Source organism: Ranitomeya variabilis, chromosome 3 (genome assembly GCF_051348905.1).
Source record: "Ranitomeya variabilis isolate aRanVar5 chromosome 3, aRanVar5.hap1, whole genome shotgun sequence".
NCBI lineage: Eukaryota > Metazoa > Chordata > Amphibia > Anura > Dendrobatidae > Ranitomeya > Ranitomeya variabilis.
This window is the reverse complement of record NC_135234.1, coordinates 249,007,878-249,030,557: the sequence shown is the minus strand read 5'-3', so window position 1 is coordinate 249,030,557 and position 22,680 is coordinate 249,007,878. Positions and strand designations below refer to the sequence as shown.

Sequence of the window (22,680 nt, the reverse complement as noted above, 5' to 3'; positions counted from 1 at the left end):
TCTCATTATTTTTCTTACTGACATGTATGCTGGGCACTACGTCTACCCCTACGGGCCCACTGCATCCTTCTTCTAGCTTTCACTTTCTTTCAGGGAACATCATCAGCATTTCTTTACAATTAACTGGTTGGATACATATAACTTTCTCACATAAACATTATCATCACGTTCTCTTTATCAAAACATTATTGCTATCTCTCAGTCTTAAAGCAATACTATTCTCTAAGTGCAACAAATGAACATCCCCTTTAAGAGGGGACCAAGTCTCTATGAGGTAGCATATCTTCTCAAGCTACCAGTCCGTACTCAGCAAAGGTTCCAGTGTGGTATCTTCACAAAGAGTCCTTTTTGAAGTAAAACCAGTAGGGAGCACCTTTAATAAGGTGCAAACTATTTACAAAAAGTTTGTATCATGCACTGTTCATGATTGCGGCAGTTCTGGAAACTTGTGCAAAAACTTAGAAAAATAAACAAAAAAGAAGCAGAAACAATAGGGATCCCGGGTCAACAAAGGGATCCCCTTTAAAAGTTAACCCTGAACGGGTTTAGCAGCAAAACAGGAAACGAACAAACAGTTAAGAAACTATGTACATATTTTAAGAATAGTATTATCTTACTCATCTTGTAATGTGGGGGGTGGTCTTCTTCCGGGCCTCACCCAGCCAACGGGTCGCCTTGGTGTGGCAAGGGCCGGTCCTGGCTCCAGCAGCGACAGGATCCCTCACCGGGATGCCCTCCTAGCTTGTGGGCGAGCGCGACCCAGAGGCACGCGGTGGACCCGGTCCTCCTGCGGCTCCATGGGGACGGGTTCCGGCACCTTCCCTTCAGAAGGCTCATCCTCCGGCACTCCAGTAGCAGCCTGCAGGGCGACGCACCACTGGACACCCCGAGCTACCCAGCCTGTTCCACCCGCTTCCCTCCTCCACCGGGTGTAGGTCACGGCATCACCAGGCTCCAGATCGGCGTCATACCTTCCTCCACAGAGCTCGACTTCTTCCCGGTCCACGCGGACCTGCAGTGGCTCCCCGATCTCTTGGATGACTCCCTTCCCATGTCGGGAGTTGAAGGAGACCACCACACCCCAGTGGGACGGTGGGGTTTCGTCCACACGGGTTAGATCCACCTGGGCGGCAGGCTGAGGTCTGTCCCGCCACGCTGCCGTGAGGCGCCGCAGATGTTCAGCCTCCGGCAGGATCCTCAGGCCCGACGCGCGCAGCTCACACTCTGCCGCGGCCTGGATGAAGGAGGCAGGGGACACTGGAGACAGGCGGACCTCCGTAGGCTGGCCCAGCCGAGAGATCACACGGGCTTCGGCTTCCATGCGGTAAGCTATCCGCCGGGCCTCGGCTGCGGCCACACACTCCTCTGACAGCGGCCTAGGAGGTTGGCCCATCGTTGGCTCTGCAAGGGTCAGCTCCTGCAGTGACGGCGTATCTTGGGCTGCATCGGGCTGTTCGGCCTCTCTCCGAGTCTGATCATTCCCATGCGGGGTCTCTGGCGTCGCCATTTTCGTTTTTCCTCCAGTGTCCTCTTCCCACGGTCTCTTTCGTGGGCGGCCCCGTCTCCATGGTCTCCATCCTCCAAACAAGATCAGGAGGCGGACCTCGGCTGTTGACGGACACGTCCTCGGGACACAAAAATATTTAGACTGGGCGGCCATTGTTTTTCGCGCTCTTCAGCTTGTCTACGCCTACTCCACGCCCCTTTCCTCTTCCTGCGCTCTCCTCAGCACTGTAATGGCGGCGGATTTTGGTGGGAAATAGCGCAGCACAGTCCTTGCAATAAAGTACAGTCCAAGCACAATAAATCACAGTTCCAAGGCACACATGACCTGATTTTTCAAGCTTAAGTAGATCTTGTTCGTGACGCCAAAATTGCAACGCCCCCACAGCCGCAGGGCCGAGGGGTACCCGGTACCGGGCCTCTAAGTCTCTGCTCTGGGGTTGTCACAGTGGCTAGGCCCGGTCCGTGACCCTGCCGAGGGGCGTACAGTGATAGGTATGACGGATGATGGTGGTAGTGAGGCTGTAGTGGTGCGGTGCAGTAAATAACGAGGACACCAGGTTGCAGTCTCTTTACCTCTTTACTGAAGATCTCTGGGTCCTCAGTCCGGAATACGATTCACCAGGCTGCGCAAGTCCGGCCGGTCCAATGGCACCTCCAGAGTTCTCTTCACAGGTGGAAATCTGTGCCTTCCCTCTAGCGCTATGTGTTGCGGTCCTTCCCTGCTGTGCTTACGGAAAGTCCCCACAACTGTTGTGTCTGTTTCTTAAGTTCCCTCACAACTCGATTAGATGATGTTCTGCTAATCCTCCGTCCCTCCCTGATGTTACGGTTAGGACGGCACCCGTTTGACGGGTAGGCTCGGAGCTCTTCCGGGACCCTAGAGTCGCCCCTCTCCACAAGTTGCCCCCCAAGACTGCATAGGTGATTTAAGTGAGACAGCCCGCCTTAGACTGACTGTCCTGCCGCTGTTTAGAGTATCGCTTGAAGCTGAATATTGTAATACTCCCTCGGCGTTCCGGCCACCGGTTTTGCGCCTCAGTAGGATGTTGCCTCGGTCTTACAGCACGACTCCTACTGGTATTCTCCTTATTGCTTGATCTCGTTTCTCACTCAGCACAATCTATCTCGCTTCTGATCCTTCCTTGGGCACCGCCGCTATCCTGAGCAGGCACAGTCCCGTTACGTTCGCTCTAGTTGCCAAGCCTCTGTCAGGATCCCACCCCTGACAGAGACCCTACTGTATCTTCCCCCACAACACCCTCTGCCACAAGGTGTTGCCTGGTTCCAACCCAGTCAGCTTTCTGATCTAACTTCCTGCCTGACCCCCAGTTTACCCACTATGGTGGGGAGTGGCCTAGTGAATAGAACCCTTAGCTCCCCCCGGAGGCCCGACTGTGAAATGTATTGGTGTCTGTGATACCTGATCAGATGAACTCCTTCAGTGCCATCAGACGTACCATAGCTCCCCTTAGTGGCGGAGCCACAGTACTGCAACGACCAGGACTCTGGGGCGCTGCACTGTAGTTAATACATTTTGTTTGAGTTTCAAGATAACTCTGATGCTGAGTGACTATTCACAAGAAAGCCGTGAGACAGGGTAGTCCAGAGGTCCGAGGTCAGATACTAAGAGGGCTCATAGTACAGAGGGGTCAGAAAAACGTGTGGTCAGGTAACAGTGTGGGGTCAAATGCCAAGAGGGTATGTCAAGGGAGTAAAACAAAGGGATAGTTAGAGGCCAAGTCTGAGGTCAGATACCTGAAGTCAGAGGGATAATCCACACGAATAATCACAACACATCCAAGGTCAGCAACACGATCAAGAAGTAAGACACAGAGTGAGCACACACATCTAACAAAGCAAAGCTACAACTGACACTGGACTGCAAACAGCAAGCGACCTAAATAGCTTGCAAAATAATTAAAAACAGGAGGCACATGGGGAAACGTCCGCAGGCTAGAACAGATTGAGCAGCAGGGCTGTCATTCAAACTACTGACAGCCCTGCATGCCCCAGGATCAGATTGGGTAACTGGACTGTCACTCACAAAACCGACAGTCCAGCACACTTCAGTTCCCATAGGGCAGTTGAGCTGTCACTCAAAGCATCCCTAGGCCTCAGTCAGAAATGAAACAGTGACAATAGCATTTTAAAGATCTGTCAAAAGATTGAAACTGTTTTTTTCTGTGATGTAAACCACGGTCACACACAGCCATTACACAGTACATAACATGGACACATTTATATGATTATCTCATCACAGTAACATGTTTTAACACATACAATTGCGCAAGTTATTATTATTCCAAGATCTGTTGATTAGAATGTACTTTGTTTAGGCGACAGCCCCTTTAAGGTTGCATACAAAGATCTATGGGTCAGACCATGATTCACAGACTGCACACAGGTCTCCTCACCCTAATTTGACAGTCTCATATGTGGAGGCCCTTGTCCAATCTGTGAATTACAGCTACTAAGGTAGAGAGGGTGGCAAGCTGCACTGTCAATCTACCTGCACGCTATAAAAAATCAAGGTGCATAAATAAGACTTTACCAAACACCCTGGAAACTAGTTTTGCCTAAAAAACAAATCTTCTCGGTTTCTTCTTCTCCTACTGCAAACAAGTATAATGCTAATTTAATATTAAATCATTATTAAATAATCTATATTTTACACTTCGCGACAGTCACAAAATAGACATTTGAATTAAACAGTCATTCAAGCAGAAAACCTTTCATCATCTCTGTTTTGGAGGTTGTCCCATTTATTGCTCTAAAGCAGTGTTTCCCAAACTCCAGTCCTCACGGACCCCACGGGTCATGTTTTCAGGATTTCTTTAGTATTGCGCAAGTAGTGGAAGTATCATCAAGGCATCAGGAATTGTCTCACTTGTGCAAAACTTTGGAAATCCAGAAAACATGACCCGTGGGGTCCGTGAGGACTGGAGTTTGGGAAATACTGCTCTAAAGCCTCAGGTATGAAAGAAAAAAACCAAGCTGAACTTATATTCATCTTCCTGGGATCCAGTGCAGCCTCTTGCTGCGCTGCTCCATTCTTTGTTGATTGGTTACATTCATAACATGATATTGACAGCATTGCAGCAAATCACTGAGCTTGACAGCTTTTTGGCAACCCAGAGCATTTGGAGCAATACTATTTGAAATGTGACAACTCCTGTAGATATAATTCTGTATGTACAGTTTGATAGTTTGCTTAATAGATTGCCTAAATTAATCACTGATTTTGCCTGCAGATTTAATTTTTAGCTGTAGCCATTAGAAATAGTACTGCTTCATTCTATAAGAAAAAGGGAAGGTACAAAGTGGCAATCTGCAATTGTGAAGTTCTGCCAGACCAGAATTAATTAGGGCAAGTTTTATTTCTACTCACAAGACATGAATAGTAAAATCAATATTTCTCAAAACCTCTGAAGCCAGACTTGAGTTTCACCATTCTGGCTTCTTCCTGGCTGTGGTTGTAAAATGACATCACCCTTCTTTATATAAAACACTCTCTTTTGAACCAAATGTGACAATTAAAAAATAATAGGTTTTAAAAAGATGTAGATGCTTTATACTAAGTTATGATCTGAATTAAATATTAAATAATAAACTAGTAGCACAAAGAATTTCAAATGTGGACTCCTGCCTAGCCTAAAATATTACCAGCCCCAAATATTTTTCTGCAGAAATGTGACCTTGTTTCAGGACCACGGTATTAGCACAGAGAATTTATATTTTCAAATTTGAACTCCTCCCGAGCCCAAAATATTACCAGCACAAAATATTTTTCTGCAGAAATGTGGCATGCTTTCTGGAGCACGCTATTAGAACAAACAATTTAGATTCTCAAATGTGGACTCCTGGACGGAACAAAAATATCAGCACAAAATTATTAGATACTGAAATGTGCCCTGCTTTCTGGAGCATGGTATTAGAAGAAACAAATGTGGACTCCTGGCTCAACCACAATATTAGCAGCATAAAAAAGGTATATGCTGAAATGTGCCCTGATGTCGATGGACCACACACTGAGCAAAATCCTATGGGTCTGCTGGAAGGTTTGTTTCACAGCCACACAGAATCCTATGTATCTGTAGTAGCTGACTGACAATCAACCACTTACATAACTTTCTGACTATCCAGTAAGCAGCAGCAAGAGCAGCCTCTCTGCGCCGTTACACTGACAAAAGGGCGTCAAAATATCATGTCCACCCTTTATATGGAGAGGGACATGTGCCTTTGGCAGCCAATGACACAAGCCCTTATGTCTGGACGTTGTGTATGGTTTCTGCATCCTGATTACAACCGTGCCCTTGAAGAAGCCAGAATGGTGAAACTCAAGCCTGGCTGCAGAGGTTTTGTGGAATGTCATTAAACTATTTATGTCTTGTGAGAAAAAATACACTTAGAATTTCACTATTGAGTATCTTTGCTCTGTGCCTTCTTTTTTTCTCATGAAATTAAGAAATGCCTTTTATAATGGCAGCAGCTGAACAAACAAATATCAGCCAACAAACAAAATCAATGACTGTTCAGATAACAGAGAAAGATTTCAAAGAAACACACTGCATTTATTTTTCTAAAATAAGTTATTTATTTGCACAAGTTTATTTTTGGGCATCACGGTGGCTCAGTGGTTAGCACTGCAGCCTTGCAGCGCTGGAGTCCTGGTTTCAAATCCCACCTTGGACAACATGTTAGGAGTTTGTATGTTCTCCCCGTGTTTGCGTGGGTTTCCTCCGGGTACTCCGGTTTCTTCCCACATTCCAAAGACATACTGATAGGGAATTTAGATTGTGAGCCCCATCGGGGACAGTGATGATAAATTTTAATGTGTACAAAACTGTAAAGCGCTGAGGAATATGTTAGCACTATATTAAAATAAAGGTTATTTATTTTTGGAGGACATGTGACCTAGCTTCACGCTATTGCTGCCTCTTGAACTACGCACATTGTCTATGTTTGATGATAAAAAATAATCTTTCATAAGACCTCTTTTTTCATATGTAAATAAATTACCATTTGTATAAAGGAAAATGATTATATGCAATGATTTCATGTTACAGTGTTTTTTAAACTTTAAAAAAGAAAGTTAGCTGCTACATGTGGGGTAAAACAACTAAAAGCCCATACTCAATTGTTAAAGCCTCTATCTCCCCAGAATGAATGGTCCCATAGCTATGAATTGTGAAGGCATGCAGAAAACCACAATGGTGATGTCAGATGTCATTGCTTCTCCAATGTAAGCACAGATCTGGGGAAACCATAGAACAATTAATGTTGCGGCAGGATATTGCCAGTATCCATTTTTGGATTTGTGGCAGCTCTGTTTCCACTTTGTTTAAATGTAGCTTTTTTCCTTTCAGTCCATTGGGGGTTAAAGGGAATCTGTCACCCCAAAAATCGTATATGAGATAAGGCCCTTTGAGCCCCTCTAACTCAAAGTACAAAATTGAGGATGTAGCCCGTAAACACAAAAAAACGGAGACTCCCCAGACGACTCCTGGCGGTGATTATTGATGGCATTCTGTAATGCTGTAGATAAGCCCCCGATGTAACCTGAAAGATAAGAAAAACAGGTTATATTATATTCACCCAGGGGCGGTCCTAGTTCTTTTCGGGTCCGATGGGCGTCACGGTCTGGGTCCGGCGCCTCCTATCTTCATACGATGACGTCCTCTTCTTGTCTTCCCTGCTGCGGCTCTGGCGCAGGCGTACTTTCTCTGCCCTGTTGAGGGCAGAGCAAAGTACTTCAGTGCGCAGGCGCCGGGAAAGGTCAGAGAGGGCAGAGAAAGTATGCCTGTGCTGGAGACACGGCCGGAAGACAAGAAGAAGACATCATCGTATGAAGATAGGAGGTGCCGGACCCGGACCGCGACGTCCATCGGATAGGACCGCAACCGGACCGCCCCTGGGTGAGTATAATATAACCTGTTTTTCTAACTTTCAGGTTACATCGGGGGCTTATCTACAGCATTACAGAATGCTGTAGATAAGCCCCTGATGGCGGTGGCCTTATCTCATATATGATTTTTGGGGTGACAGATTCCCTTTAATGTCAGTTTTTCTCCCCGTTGGCAATCTGGTGTAACTGCAGTGTTGCTGGGTCAGCTGATGTGGTGGTGACCATTCCCACCATCCTTAAAATGGTCACCTGATGCATCAGCTGACTGTTGGTGATAGAGTTTAATTGTAATAATTATAGGGGATAACTCAGGAGACTCTTTGCGTGGAACAAACGCAAAGAACAGGACACAGTTTTATAAGTGGTAAAGTCTATATTATCACACGGTGATTCAAACAGGTGCAGAGAGAAACTCAAGTCCACAACACTTGGTGCAAATATCAAATGCAGCTCAGCAGTCTATAGGTAACTTCAGAGGAAAATGCAATCACGCAGAAAGTGTCACGGGGAGACTAGGTGGGCAAGAGCTAATAACCCGGGCCCCTGCAATTTCCCTCAGACTAGGGAAATCCTGACTGACCCTCTACCTAGAGTTTACACTGATGGTGTGCATGTCTAGGCCTCGACCCTCGCCCTGTCTCCTGTTTCAACCCTAGGCTGAAACCACCGCCCACCACCCAGTGAAAAGATCATACACCAATACCCACAGTTAGAACAGACAAGGATAATGGAAAATATACACCACGCCGCAGTCACTCAGGAATACACTATAAATGTGCAGGGCAAAATAAAAACAAATATAGGAAGGAGTAAATAAGACAAAGGGAAATACACCACCAGCAACGATACTCCAACTACTAGCTCACCACTCCAGACCGAGATAACAACGCACAAGACAGAAGCTATAATCGGCGACGCCCAATGTTCAGGAGAACTATTTAAAGGCAATGGGCATGGCCCAGCTTCCAATCCGAGCATCAGGTAAATTAACCCCGGACCAGCTAGATAAAATCTAGCCGACGCCAATGAGCACATAGTGGTCAAAAGCGGAATTACCGCTGTCTGTCGAACGACCTGGTCTGAACAGCGTCCGACATGACAGTACCCCGCCTTCTACGAGGGACCCCAGGGCCCTCACGGCTTATAGGACCCGGCTTGTCCGGATGGCGACGGTGAAAATACCTGACCAGCCGATCCGCATGAATGTCCGAGGCTGGTACCCAGGACCTCTCCTCAGGCCCATAACCACGCCAGTGTACCAAGTACTGTAAAGTGCGGCGCACTACACGAGAGTCAACCACCTTGGAGACTTCAAATTCCAAATTACCATCCACCAAGACTGGAGGTGGCATAGGCGCCGCATCCACAGAACCACCACCTTCTTTAAAAGAGACCTGTGGAACACGTTGCGTATCTTATACACCGTAGGAAGCTCCAATCGGTACGCTACTGGGTTAATGACGGCGGTGACCCTAAATGGACCAATAAACCGTGGACCCAATTTAAGGGATGGTATTTTGAGTCTTATGTTTTTTGTGGATAACCACACCCAGTCATCCACACTCAGGTCCGGACCTGGCACACGCCTACTGTCAGCCACACGTTTGTACCTAGCACCCACACTCAACAGGCGCTGTTTAACTCTCCTCCAGACTGATGACAATTGTGCTCCTAACTGGTCCTCCCCCGGAACGCCGGAAGAGCCCCTCTGACTCAAAGTACAAAATTGAGGATGTAGCCCGTAAACACAAAAAAACGGAGACTCCCCAGACGACTCCTGGCGGTGATTATTGATGGCAAACTCAGCCAAAGGAAAAAAAGTAGACCACTCCTCCTGGTTATCAGAGACAAAGCAGCGTAAGTACTGTTCCAAATTTTGGTTCATACGCTCAGTCTGACCATTTGACTGAGGATGAAACGCCGAAGAATGAGACAACTTGATCCACAGCTGTGAGCAAAATGCTTTCCAAAATTTTGCCACAGAGTACCCCTATCAGACACGATGTCAGACAGAACCCCATGAAGTCTGACCACCTCCTGCACAAATACCTGAGCCAGAGTCTTAGCGTTAGGCAACGAAGGTAAAGACACAAAGTGCGACATTTTTGAAAACCGATCAACAATCACCAAGATGACCGTGTTCCCAGCTGAGGAGGGCAAATCAGTGATTAAATCCATGGAGATTTCCATCCATGGCTTACTAGGTACCTCAAGAGGAAGTAGTGTGCCAACAGGACGGGAGCGGGGCGTCTTAGCCCTAGCGCACGTGGTACAAGCTGACACGTATGAGACCACGTCCTGTCGGATCTTGGGCCACCAAAACCGACGTGACACCAACTCCAAGGTATCTCTAACCCCTGGGTGGCCAGCCAGGACAGCACCATGATGCTCCGCCAAAACCTTTAAGCAGAGATGAAGCGGTACAAATGATTTGTTGATGGGAAGCTCAGATGTTACCTCCTCCTGAGCCTCGGCAATCTCAGCCTCAACCTCGGTAGTGAGAGCCGAAACCACAACACCCTTTTGGAGGATGGGTACTGGATCCTCCCGAGGTTCTCCCCCCGGAAAACACCTGGACAGAGCATCTGCCTTAGTGTTTTTAGACCCCGGTCTGTAAGTGACAACAAAATTGAACCGCGTGAAAAACAATGCCCAGCGAGCCTGCCTGGGGGACAGACGCTTGGCTGACTCCAAATACAGCAGATTTTTATGGTCGGTAATAACAGTAAACTGATGTACCGACCCCTCCAAGAAATGTCGCCATTCCTCAAAGGCCAACTTGATTGCCAACAACTCCCTGTTGCCGATATCGTAGTTACGTTCGGCGGACGACAGTTTCTTGGAGAAATAGGCGCATGGACGCAAATCACTCAAAGATGAGCCTTGTGATAGTACCGCCCCCACACCAACCTCAGACGCATCGACTTCCACAACAAAAGGTTTTGATACGTCTGGCTGCACAAGAATGGGGGGCTGAAACAAAACTGTTCTTAAGAAATTCAAATGCGCGCACAGGAGCCTCAGGCCAAACGGAGAAATTGGTACCCTTTTTAGTCATGTCAGTTAGCGGTTTAGCAATGATGGAAAAATCCTTGATAAATTTCCTATAGTAGTTAGAAAACCCAAGGAACCGCTGAAGTGCTTTCAGGTTATCAGGCCGTTCCCAATGCAGCACCGCTTGAACCTTAGCGGCGTCCATTTTAAAACCAGAAGCAGACACAATATAACCCAAGAAAGGCAACTCTTGAACAGAAAATACACATTTCTCAAGTTTAGCATACAGCTTATTCTCTCTGAGAAGCTGTAACACCTGCCTGACATGATCTAAATGAGTATCACGGTCGCAAGAATATATGAGAATGTCATCTAGGTACACGATAACGAATTTCCCCAAAACATGCGAAAACACATCATTAATGAAATGTTGGAACACTGCAGGTGCGTTAGTCAACCCAAATGGCATCACCAAATTTTCAAAATGACCCTCAGGGGTATTAAAAGCCGTCTTCCACTCATCACCTTGATGGACTCTTATGAGGTTGTACGCCCCCCTGAGGTCAAGCTTGGTAAACCACTTAGCACCTGCCACCTGGTTGAACAAATCTGGTATTAGTGGCATAGGGTATGGATCACGAACCGTAATCTGGTTCAATTCCCTGAAATCCAAACACGGGCGTAATCCGCCATCTTTCTTCTTCACAAAGAAGAACCCTGCTGCCACAGGCGAGGATGAAGGCCTGATGTGCCCTTTGCTCAAACTTTCAGCAATGTAATCCTTTAATGCTTGTCTCTCCGGACCGGAGATGTTAAACATCCTTGCTTTAGGCAATTTGGCCCCTGGTTTAAATCTGATAGTACAGTCATAGGGGCGATGTGGCGGCAACTCTGAACAACCCTTCTCACAGAACACATCCACAAAATCCAGAAGTGACTCCGGAATGCTTGAAGTCACAGCAGACACACATGTGGCCAGGCAATTTTCCAGGCAGAATTCGCTCCACTGAATTATGTCCTGAGTTTTCCAGTCAATTACCGGGTTGTGCATAGACAACCATGGAAAACCCAAAACCACCTGAGCAGGAAGATTCCTGAGCACCTTACATGTAACCTGCTCGGAATGTAGAACCCCAATGTGGAGTTTCACCTCAGCCACAAATTCAGTAATCTCCCCCTGTGAGAGAGGAGCAGCTTTGATGGTGACCACGCGGATAGGATGAGGCAGTTTTTCAATCCTAAAACCTGCTGTGCGCGCAAACTCCTCATCAATGAGATTTGTGGCTGAACCACTATCCACAAACACAGTAATTGGCAGCTCACTGCCAGCGATTATAACCTTAGCAGGGAGCATGCATTGAGAAACCACCATGGAGGATATACATAAGCTCAGATTGGTCTCCTCCACACCCTCTGAGCTTAGAAGTTTTCCTCCGTTGCATTTTTCTTAGACAGTAGAGGACAGATGTTAATAAAATGACCAGTCTTACCGCAGTAAAAACAGGCTCCCTGCTTCCTGAGCTCAGGGGCTCGACGCTTCACATGTGACACCCCTGCGATTCGCATAGGCTCCGTGGACTCACCTGCAGCAACCACACGTGAACCTAAACCCTCTCCCATAGGCGGTGTCTCATGCTCCCCCTGACGCAACGGCGATCAATGCGGACAACCAGACTCATAGCGGAATCTAGAGAAGTAGGAGGCTCGTACATCAGAAGGGCTTTTTTAACCCTTCCAGAAACCCCATGAATAAGCTGACTCCGCAGCGCTGGATCATTCCACTGTGTATCGATCGGCCAGCGATGAAATTCAGAACAGTAATCCTCTGCAACTCGCTCCCCCTGGCGAATAGTGCGTATCTTAGATTCTGCTAGAGCCATTCTGTCTGGCTCATCGTAAATATTTCCAAGAAAGGAAAAAAAACTCTCCACAGAGTCAAATGCAGCAGAATCAGATGGCAAAGAAAACGCCCATGCTTGGGGATCCCCGCTTAACAATGACAACACCAGGCCCACAGGCTGAGCCTCATTACCTGAGGAGATCGGGCGCATACGGAAATATAGTTTGCAAGCTTCATGAAAAGAAACAAATTTACTGGGTTCCCCAGCAAATTTTTCAGGCAAAGGAAACTTAGGCTCAGCAACTCTACCTGTCGCTCCAGCTTGCACATTAGATACTGCTAGTCCTTGTTGCTGCACTGCCCCCCTCAACTCAGTGACCTGTAGGGACAGCGCCTCCAACTGGCGGGTTATGGAAGTCATGGGATCCATGACAAAACAAAAAAAAGCAAACCTTTTTTTTGTTGTTTTGGTTTTTAAGGCCGATTATAATGTCACGGGGAGACTAGGTGGGCAAGAGCTAATAACCCGGGCCCCTGCAATTTCCCTCAGACTAGGGAAATCCTGACTGACCCTCTACCTAGAATTTACACTGATGGTGTGCATGTCTAGGCCTCGACCCTCGCCCTGTCTCATGTTTCAACCCTAGGCTGAAACCACCGCCCACCACCCAGTGAAAAGATCATACACCAATACCCACAGTTAGAACAGACAAGGATAACGGAAAATATACACCACGCCGCAGTCTCTCAGGAATACACTATAAATGTGCAGGGCAAAATAAATACAAATATAGGAAGGAGTAAATAAGACAAAGGGAAATACACCACCAGCAACGATACTCCAACTACTAGCTCACCACTCCAGACCGAGATAACAACGCACAAGACAGAAGCTATAATCGGTGACGCCCAATGTTCAGGAGAACTATTTAAAGGCAATGGGCATGGCCCAGCTTCCAATCCGAGCATCAGGTAAATTAACCCCGGACCAGCTAGATAAAATCTAGCCGACGCCAATGAGCACATAGTGGTCAAAAGCGGAATTACCGCTGTCTGTCGAACGACCTGGTCTGAACAGCGTCCGACATGACAGTACCCCGCCTTCTACGAGGGACCCCAGGGCCCTCACGGCTTATAGGACCCGGTTTGTCCGGATGGCGACGGTGAAAAAACCTGACCAGCCAATCCGCATGAATGTCCGAGGCTGGTACCCAGGACCTCTCCTCATGCCCATAACCACACCAGTGTACCAAGTACTGTAAAGTGCGGCGCACTACACGAGAGTCAACCACCTTGGAGACTTCAAATTCCAAATTACCATCCACCAAGACTGGAGGTGGCATAGGCGCCGCATCCACAGAACCCACCACCTTCTTTAAAAGAGACCTGTGGAACACGTTGCATATCTTATACACCGTAGGAAGCTCCAATCGGTACGCTACTGGGTTAATGACGGCGGTGACCCTAAATGGACCAATAAACCGTGGACCCAATTTAAGGGATGGTATTTTGAGTCTTATGTTTTTAGTGGATAACCACACCCAGTCATCCACACTCAGGTCTGGACCTGGCACACGCCTACTGTCAGCCACATGTTTGTACCTAGCACCCACACTCAACAGGCGCTGTTTAACTCTCCTCCAGACTGATGACAATTGTGCTCCTAATTGGTCCTCCTCCAGAACGCCGGAAGAGCCCCTCTGACTCAAAGTACAAAATTGAGGATGTAGCCCGTAAACACAAAAAAACGGAGACTCCCCAGATGACTCCTGGCGGTGATTATTGATGGCAAACTCAGCCAAAGGAAAAAAGGTAGACCATTCCTCCTGGTTATCAGAGACAAAGCAGCGTAAGTACTGTTCCAAATTTTGGTTCATACGCTCAGTCTGACCATTTGACTGAGGATGAAATGCCTAAGAATGAGACAACTTGATCCCCAGCTGTGAGCAAAATGCTTTCCAAAATTTTGCCACAAACTGAGTACCCCTATCAGACACGGTGTCAGACAGAACCCCATGAAGTCTGACCACCTCCTGCACAAATACCTGAGCCAGAGTCTTAGCGTTAGGCAACGAAGGCAAAGACACAAAGTGCTACATTTTTGAAAACCGATCAACAATCACCAAGATGACCGTGTTCCCAGCTGAGGAGGGCAAATCAGTGATGAAATCCATGGAGATTTCCGTCCATGGCTTACTAGGTACCTCAAGAGGAAGTAGTGTGCCAACAGGACGGGAGCGGGGCGTCTTAGCCCTAGCGCACGTGGTACAAGCTGACACGTATGAGACCACGTCCTGTCGGATCTTGGGCCACCAAAACCGACGTGACACCAACTCCAAGGTACCTCTAACCCCTGGGTGGCCAGCCAGGACAGCATCATGATGCTCCGCCAAAACCTTTAAGCAGAGATGAAGCGGTTCAAATGATTTGTTGATGGGAAGCTCAGATGGTACCTCCTCCTGAGCCTCGGCAATCTCAGCCCCAACCTCGGTAGTGAGAGCCGAAACCACAACACCCTTTTGGAGGATGGGTACTGGATCCTCCCGAGGTTCTCCCCCCGTTAAACACTGGGACAGAGCATCCGCCTTAGTGTTTTTAGACCCCGGTCTGTAAGTGACAACAAAATTGAACCGCGTGAAAAACAATGCCCAGCGAGCCTGCCTGGGGGACAGACGCTTGGCTGACTCCAAATACAGCAGATTCTTATGGTCGGTAATAACAGTAACCTGATGTACCGACCCCTCCAAGAAATGTCGCCATTCCTCAAAGGCCAACTTGATTGCCAACAACTCCCTGTTGCCAATATCGTAGTTACGTTCGGCGGACGACAGTTTCTTGGAGAAATAGGCGCATGGACGCAAATCACTCAAAGATGAGCCTTGTGATAGTACCGCCCCCACACCAACCTCAGACGCATCGACTTCCACAACAAAAGGTTTTGATACGTCTGGCTGCACAAGAATGGGGGGCTGAAACAAAACTGTTCTTAAGAAATTCAAATGCGTGCACAGCAGCCTCAGGCCAAACGGAGAAATTGGTACCCTTTTTAGTCATGTCAGTTAGCGGTTTAGCAATGATGGAAAAATCCTTGATAAATTTCCTATAGTAGTTAGAAAACCCAAGGAACCGCTGAAGTGCTTTCAGGTTATCAGGCCATTCCCAATGCAGCACCGCTTGCACCTTAGCGGCGTCCATTTTAAAACCAGAAGCAGACACAATATAACCCAAGAAAGGCAACTCTTGAACAGAAAATACACATTTCTCAAGTTTAGCATACAGCTTATTCTCTCTGAGAAGCTGTAACACCTGCCTGACATGATCTAAATGAGTATCGCGGTCGCAAGAATATATGAGAATGTCATCTAGGTACACGATAACGAATTTCCCCAAAACATGTGAAAACACATCATTAATGAAATGTTGGAACACTGCAGGTGCGTTAGTCAACCCAAATGGCATCACCAAAATTTCAAAATGACCCTCAGGGGTATTAAAAGCCATCTTCCACTCATCACCTTGATGGACTCTTATGAGGTTGTACGCCCCCCTGAGGTCAAGCTTTAATGCTTGTCTCTCCGGACCGGAGATGTTAAACATCCTTGCTTTAGGCAATTTGGCCCCTGGTTTAAATCTGATAGTACAGTCATAGGGGCGATGTGGCGGCAACTCTGAACAACCCTTCTCAGAGAACACATCCACAAAATCCAGAAGTGACTCCGGAACGCTTGAAGTCACAGCAGACACACATGTGGCCAGGCAATTTTCCAGGCAGAATTCGCTCCACTGAATTATGTCCTGAGTTTTCCAGTCAATTACCGGGTTGTGCATAGACAACCATGGAAAACCCAAAACCACCTGAGCAGGAAGATTCCTGAGCACCTTACATGTAACCTGCTCGGAATGTAGAACCCCAATGTGGAGTTTCACCTCAGCCACAAATTCAGTAATCTCCCCCTGTGAAAGAGGAGCAGCATTGATGGTGACCACGCGGATAGGATGAGGCAGTTTTTCAATCCTAAAACCTGCTGTGCACGCAAACTCCTCATCAATGAGATTTGTGGCTGAACCACTATCCACAAACACAGTAATTGGCAGCTCACTGCCAGCGATTATAACCTTAGCAGGGAGCATGCATTGAGAAACCACCATGGAGGATATACATAAGCTCAGATTGGTCTCCTCCACACCCTCTGAGCTTAGAAGTTTTCCTCCGTTGCATTTTTCTTAGACAGTAGAGGACAGATGTTAATAAAATGACCAGTCTTACCGCAGTAAAAACAGGCTCCCTGCTTCCTGAGCTCAGGGGCTCGACGCTTCACATGTGACACCCCTGCGATTCGCATAGGCTCTGTGGACTCACCTGCAGCAACCACACGTGAACCTAAACCCTCTCCCATAGGCGGTGTCTCATGCTCCCCCTGACGCAACGGCGATCAATGCGGACAACCAGACTCATAGCGGAATCTAGAGAAGTAGGAGGCTCGTACATCAGAAGGGCTTTTTTAACCCTTCCAGAAACCCCATGAATAAGCTGACTCCGCAGCGCTGGATCATTCCACTGTGTATCGATCGGCCAGCGACGAAATTCAGAACAGTAATCCTCTGCAACTCGCTCCCCCTGGCGAATAGTGCGTATCTTAGATTCTGCTAGAGCCATTCTGTCTGGCTCATCGTAAATATTTCCAAGAAAGGAAAAAAAACTCTCCACAGAGTCAAATACAGCAGAATCAGATGGCAAAGAAAACGCCCATGCTTGGGGATCCCCGCTTAACAATGACAACACCAGGCCCACAGGCTGAGCCTCATTACCTGAGGAGATCGGGCTCATAAGGAAATATAGTTTGCAAGCTTCACGAAAAGAAACAAATTTACTGCATTCCCCAGCAAATTTTTCAGGCAAAGGAAACTTAGGCTCAGCAACTCTACCTGTCGCTCCAGCTTGCACATTAGATACTGCTAGTCCTTGTTGCTGCACTGCCCCCCTCAACTCAGTGACCTGTAGGGACAGCGCCTCCAACTGGCGGGTTATGGAAGTCATGGGATCCATAACAAAACAAAAAAAAGGAAACCTTTTTTTTTGTTTTTTTTTGTTTTTAAGGCCGATTATAATGTCACGGGGAGACTAGGTGGGCAAGAGCTAATAACCCGGGCCCCTGCAATTTCCCTCAGACTAGGGAAATCCTGACTGACCCTCTACCTAGAGTTTACACTGATGGTGTGCATGTCTAGGCCTCGACCCTCGCCCTGTCTCATGTTTCAACCCTAGGCTGAAACCACCGCCCACCACCCAGTGAAAAGATCATACACCAATACCCACAGTTAGAACAGACAAGGATAACGGAAAATATACACCACGCCGCAGTCACTCAGGAATACACTATAAATGTGCAGGGTAAAATAAATACAAATATAGGAAGGAGTAAATAAGACAAAGGGAAATACACCACCAGCAACGATACTCCAACTACTAGCTCACCACTCCAGACCGAGATAACAACGCACAAGACAGAAGCTATTATCGGCGACGCCCAATGTTCAGGAGAACTATTTATAGGCAATGGGCATGGCTCAGCTTCCAATCCGAGCATCAGGTAAATTAACCCCGGACCAGCTAGATAAAATCTAGCCGACGCCAATGAGCACATAGTGGTCAAAAGCGGAATTACTGCTGTCTGTCAAACGACCTGGTCTGAACAGTGTCCGACATGACAGTAAGTCTATGAAGCACAATTATTCTTGAGGATACTTGTTATGATCCTTAGTGGTTGAGGATCACAAATTACTCCAGCTAAGTAACAAACATAGGACAAGCTCTAGGGAGGTGGCAAACTGGACTGACCGCAAATCTGAACCTATCCAAACACACTAGAAGTAGCCGGTGAACGTGCCTAAAAATCCTATACGTCTCGAGCCAGCCTGAGGAACTAACTACCCCTAGAGAGAAAGAAAGACCTCTCTTGCCTCCAGAGAAATAATCCCCAAAGATATAGAAGCCCCCAACAGATAATAACGGTGAGGTAAGAGGAAGGCACATACACAGGGGTGAAAGCAGATTCAGCAAATGAGGCCCACTAATACTAGATAGCAGAAAATAGAAAAGGGAATCTATGCGGTCAGTAAGAAACCCTTACAAAATATCCACTCTGAGATTTCAAGAACCCCCACACCAACTAACGGTGTGGGGGGAGAAACTCAGTCCCCTAGAGCAACCAGCAAGCGAGGAAATCAACCAAGGATAACGAACCAGCTGATGCAGCCAACCTGCAGAAAGACAACACTACACAGTACCGCTTGTGACCACTAGAGGGAGCCCAAAAATAGAATTCACAACAGTACCCCCCCTTGAGGAGGGGTCACCGAACCCTCATCAAGACCCCCAGGGCGATCAGGATGAGCCGCGTGGAAGGCACGAACCAAATCGGCCGCATGAACATCAGAGGCGACAACCCAGGAATTATCCTCCTGACCATAGCCCTTCCACTTAACCAAATACTGAAGCCTCCGCAACAAAGACCTATGGAACACATTATGAATGGCAAACGATGCTGGGAGATCCAAACGAAAAGACACCGGGTTAAGGATTTCCAAGATCTTATAAGGACCGATGAAGCGAGGCTTGATTTTAGGAGAGGAGACCTTCATAGGAACATACCGAGAAGACAGCCACACCAAATCCCCAACACAAAGTCGGGGACCCACACCGCGGCGGCGGTTGGCAAAGCGCTGAGCCTTCTCCTGTGACAACCTCAAATTGTCCACCACATGGTTCCAAATCTGCTGCAACCTATCCACCACAGAATCCACCCAGTGAGCTCCTGGCTGTCCTGCTCCTGTGATCGCCCACCCAGTGTGCTCCTGGCTGTCCTGCTCCTGTGATCGCCCACCCAGTGTGCATCTACATGTGTGTGTGCTGAATGTGCATCTACATGTGTATGTGCAGTGTGTGTATCTATATGTGTATGTGTAGTGCATCTATTTCTCCTCTGATATTTTCTGATCTAGAAAACGTTTCCACTGATGTTATTTGTCGCATCTATTTCCGCTAATCATCATCTCATTCCTTTGTTGGTTTCCAGATTTTTGGCTCACCTAATTACACCGCCCCAGAAGTCATTTTACAGGAAGGCTATGGAAGGCCTGCTATACTGTTATGATCCTTAGTGGTTGAGGATCACAAATTACTCCAGCTAAGTAACAAACATAGGACAAGCTCTAGGGAGGTGGCAAACTGGACTGACCGCAAATCTGAACCTATCCAAACACACTAGAAGTAGCCGGTGAACGTGCCTAAAAATCCTAGACGTCTCGAGCCAGCCTGAGGAACTAACTACCCCTAGAGAGAAAGAAAGACCTCTCTTGCCTCCAGAGAAATAATCCCCAAAGATATAGAAGCCCCCAACAGATAATAACGGTGAGGTAAGAGGAAGGCACATACACAGGGGTGAAAGCAGATTCAGCAAATGAGGCCCACTAATACTAGATAGCAGAAAATAGAAAACGGAATCTATGCGGTCAGTAAAAAACCCTTACAAAATATCCACTCTGAGATTTCAAGAACCCCCACACCAACTAACGGTGTGGGGGGAGAAACTCAGTCCCCTAGAGCAACCAGCAAGCGAGGAAATCAACCAAGGATAACGAACCAGCTGATGCAGCCAACCTGCAGAAAGACAACACTACACAGTACCGCTTGTGACCACTAGAGGGAGCCCAAAAATAGAATTCACAACAGATACTAGACACGAATAAGTTCTTGCTTAGTCCAAAACACAGATAGATATGCTATAAGGCAGTTCAAATAATATCTTAGCTCAACCAGGGAGGCCTGGGTAATAGTCTCAGGTTCTTGCAGAGCAGCAACAGCTAACATGTCCAGCAAATGCAGATGGAAGTAAACATGAGCAGCAGATGAAGGAGGATTACTGGAACTGGTGTATGCAGCAGAAACTCAGAGCAGAGTAGCAGGATATCCAAACAGGTTCACAGGAGCAGGTATATAGCCAGGGAGTCATCAGGAGCTGGATGCAAGGCAGAATACTCTAGCACAGACTGAAGGCTGGTGTGGAGTTTTATAGCAGGAAGACACAGTGCACATGAGACCAAAGACGCCATCTTGGAAAAGGACAGTAATGCACAAAAAGGTAATAAAAAATGTTCAGAGTCCTGACATTAATAATAATAATAATAATAATAATAATAATAATAATAATTTTTATTTATATAGCGCCAACATATTCCGCAGCGCTTTGCAACTTATAGAGGGGACTTGTACAGACAATAGACATTACAGCATAACAGAAATCACAGTTCAAAACAGATACCAGGAGGAATGAGGGCCCTGCTCGCAAGCTTACATCCTATGAGGAAAAGGGGAGACACGAGAGGTGGATGGTAACAATTGCTTTAGTTATTTGGACCAGCCATAGTGTAAGGCTCGGGTGTTCATGTAAAGCTGCATGAACCAGTTGACAGCCTAAGTATGTAGCAGTACAGACACAGAGTGCTATTAACTGCATAAAGTGTATGAGAACATGATGCGAGGAACCTGATTATGTTTTTTTTTGTTGTTTGTTTGTTTGTTTTTTTATTAGGCCACACAGGGATAGTTAGGTTAATGCGTTGAGGCGGTAGGACAGTCTGAACAAATGCGTTTTTAGGGCACGCTTAAAACTGTGGGGATTGGGGATTAATCGTATTAACCTGGGTACTGCATTCCAAAGAATCGGCGCAGCACGTGTAAAGTCTTGGAGACGGGAGTGGGAGGTTCTGATTATTGAGGATGCTAACCTGAGGTCATTAGCGGAGCGGAGGGCATGGGTAGGGTGATTTAATCTTTGGAGACCAGCCTAGCAGGAGCAGCTCTCTGTTTTCAGCCACTTCTGGCGTTTGGAGTCCTGTTGCTGTGCTATCTGCAGTGTGGAGCTTGGCAGCTGTGTCTGGAAGCTAAATGCTGTATTTTCACCCTGTCCCTTTGGTGTTTGTCACTGTCCCCTGTGTGGAATTATCTGTAGTGGTGAGGCTAGTGCTCCTTGCTGGCCAGTGCACTAGCCAGGGCAGTATTAGGTGACAGCAAGTGATTTAGGTTTCTGATGACGGTGGGGGGGAAGGACCCGCTTAGGGTATTAGGGGAGTGTAGGGACAGGCTCAGGTTTGAGCTCAGGTAGTGACCATCCCCCATTTCCCCATCTGTGGGGTCTTCTTCTCCCCAATACCATTCCATTGTATGTGTGTTGCGCTGTCCGCTGACCGAACACCTGTTGGGTCGCAATACGTATTGTGACAGATACTTTGCAAGTGAGTGTAACTATATTATCACATATGCAAGAGTCCAAATTTTTTTTAAAGTTTCCCAATCTGTAAGCATTTACTTTAACGTTAGATAAAATTGTTTTGACACACGATTTGTATCATCAATTATAGATGCCCAGCTAACGAGGGAGTTTATGTAAAAATGATTCAGAATGGGTTATCATCCGAAGCAAGATTTCAAATAAAAGCATTTGCATTCGCCGACTTTCCACTCGCATACATTACGTGCAAAGTGTACTATTGTAGTAAATACTCTGCTTGCCCCATGGTAAGTAATGTGTTTTATGTACAAGTAACATTATAATTAATGCCATTCATTAGACAAAATATTATTCAGAAATCTGAATATGTGAAGATATCAGAATAAGATGGAGAAATAAAATAAGTTGATACTTGCACAAGGTACAGATTAGATATTAGAAACACTTTTTGACAGTGAGGCTGATCGATGAGTGGAACAGGCTGCCACGAGGGGTGGTGAGTTCTCCCTTAAATGAAGGCTTCAAACACAGCCTGGACAGGCATCTGTCTGAGATGGTTTAGTGAATCCTGCATTGAGCAGGACATTGGACACGATGACCCTGGAGGTCTCTTCCAGCTCTAACATTCTATGATGATTGCACACCAACCATTCAATGATCAATTATCTGACGATTAACCACTAAAACCATTTAACCACTAAAGCAAAGAGATATTGTGAAACAACAGGGACTTAAAATGTTAGTTGCCCTGTTCATTGCCATGCCTTAGTATTGTGTATCAGTAAAGGCAATATAACATTTTTCCATCAATGTCCAAGTCGTTGTTACAGGCTACTCAAAGTAGACATAGCATCTCCTTAGTTGGTTTTCCTAGCCATTGAAGTGCAACTGCAACTCTTAAATCTGGTCAGACTCCTCAAAGAGGGTATCATTCCTAGTAACCTGGTCAGTATCAAATTTGCAGTTATTATAAAGGTCACTTTCAAAAACAAGGAAAAAATCAAAAACTACCCATATCGTAGGTCATTTACATGGCAGAAATGGCCAGATAAGGTTAATTTGGTATAGTCAGAGAGGTAGGTGTCTGCTTTACAGATCCAGGGCATTAACCTTGTGCAGCAAAGAACCTGACAACACATGAGTAC

General features: G+C 46.7%; 1 protein-coding gene across 2 annotated transcripts in view; it reads left to right on the top strand.

Moving 5' to 3' along the window:
• The window catches only part of LOC143815762 (uncharacterized), a 785,716-nt gene that overhangs the window by 198,191 nt on the left and 564,845 nt on the right, over positions 1-22,680 (top strand). For both annotated transcript variants that reach the window (XM_077295356.1, XM_077295355.1), the window contains exon 8: positions 21,666-21,822. In XM_077295356.1, coding sequence (XP_077151471.1) covers positions 21,666-21,822 — 157 coding nt within the window. The remainder of the gene's footprint in view (positions 1-21,665; positions 21,823-22,680) is intronic.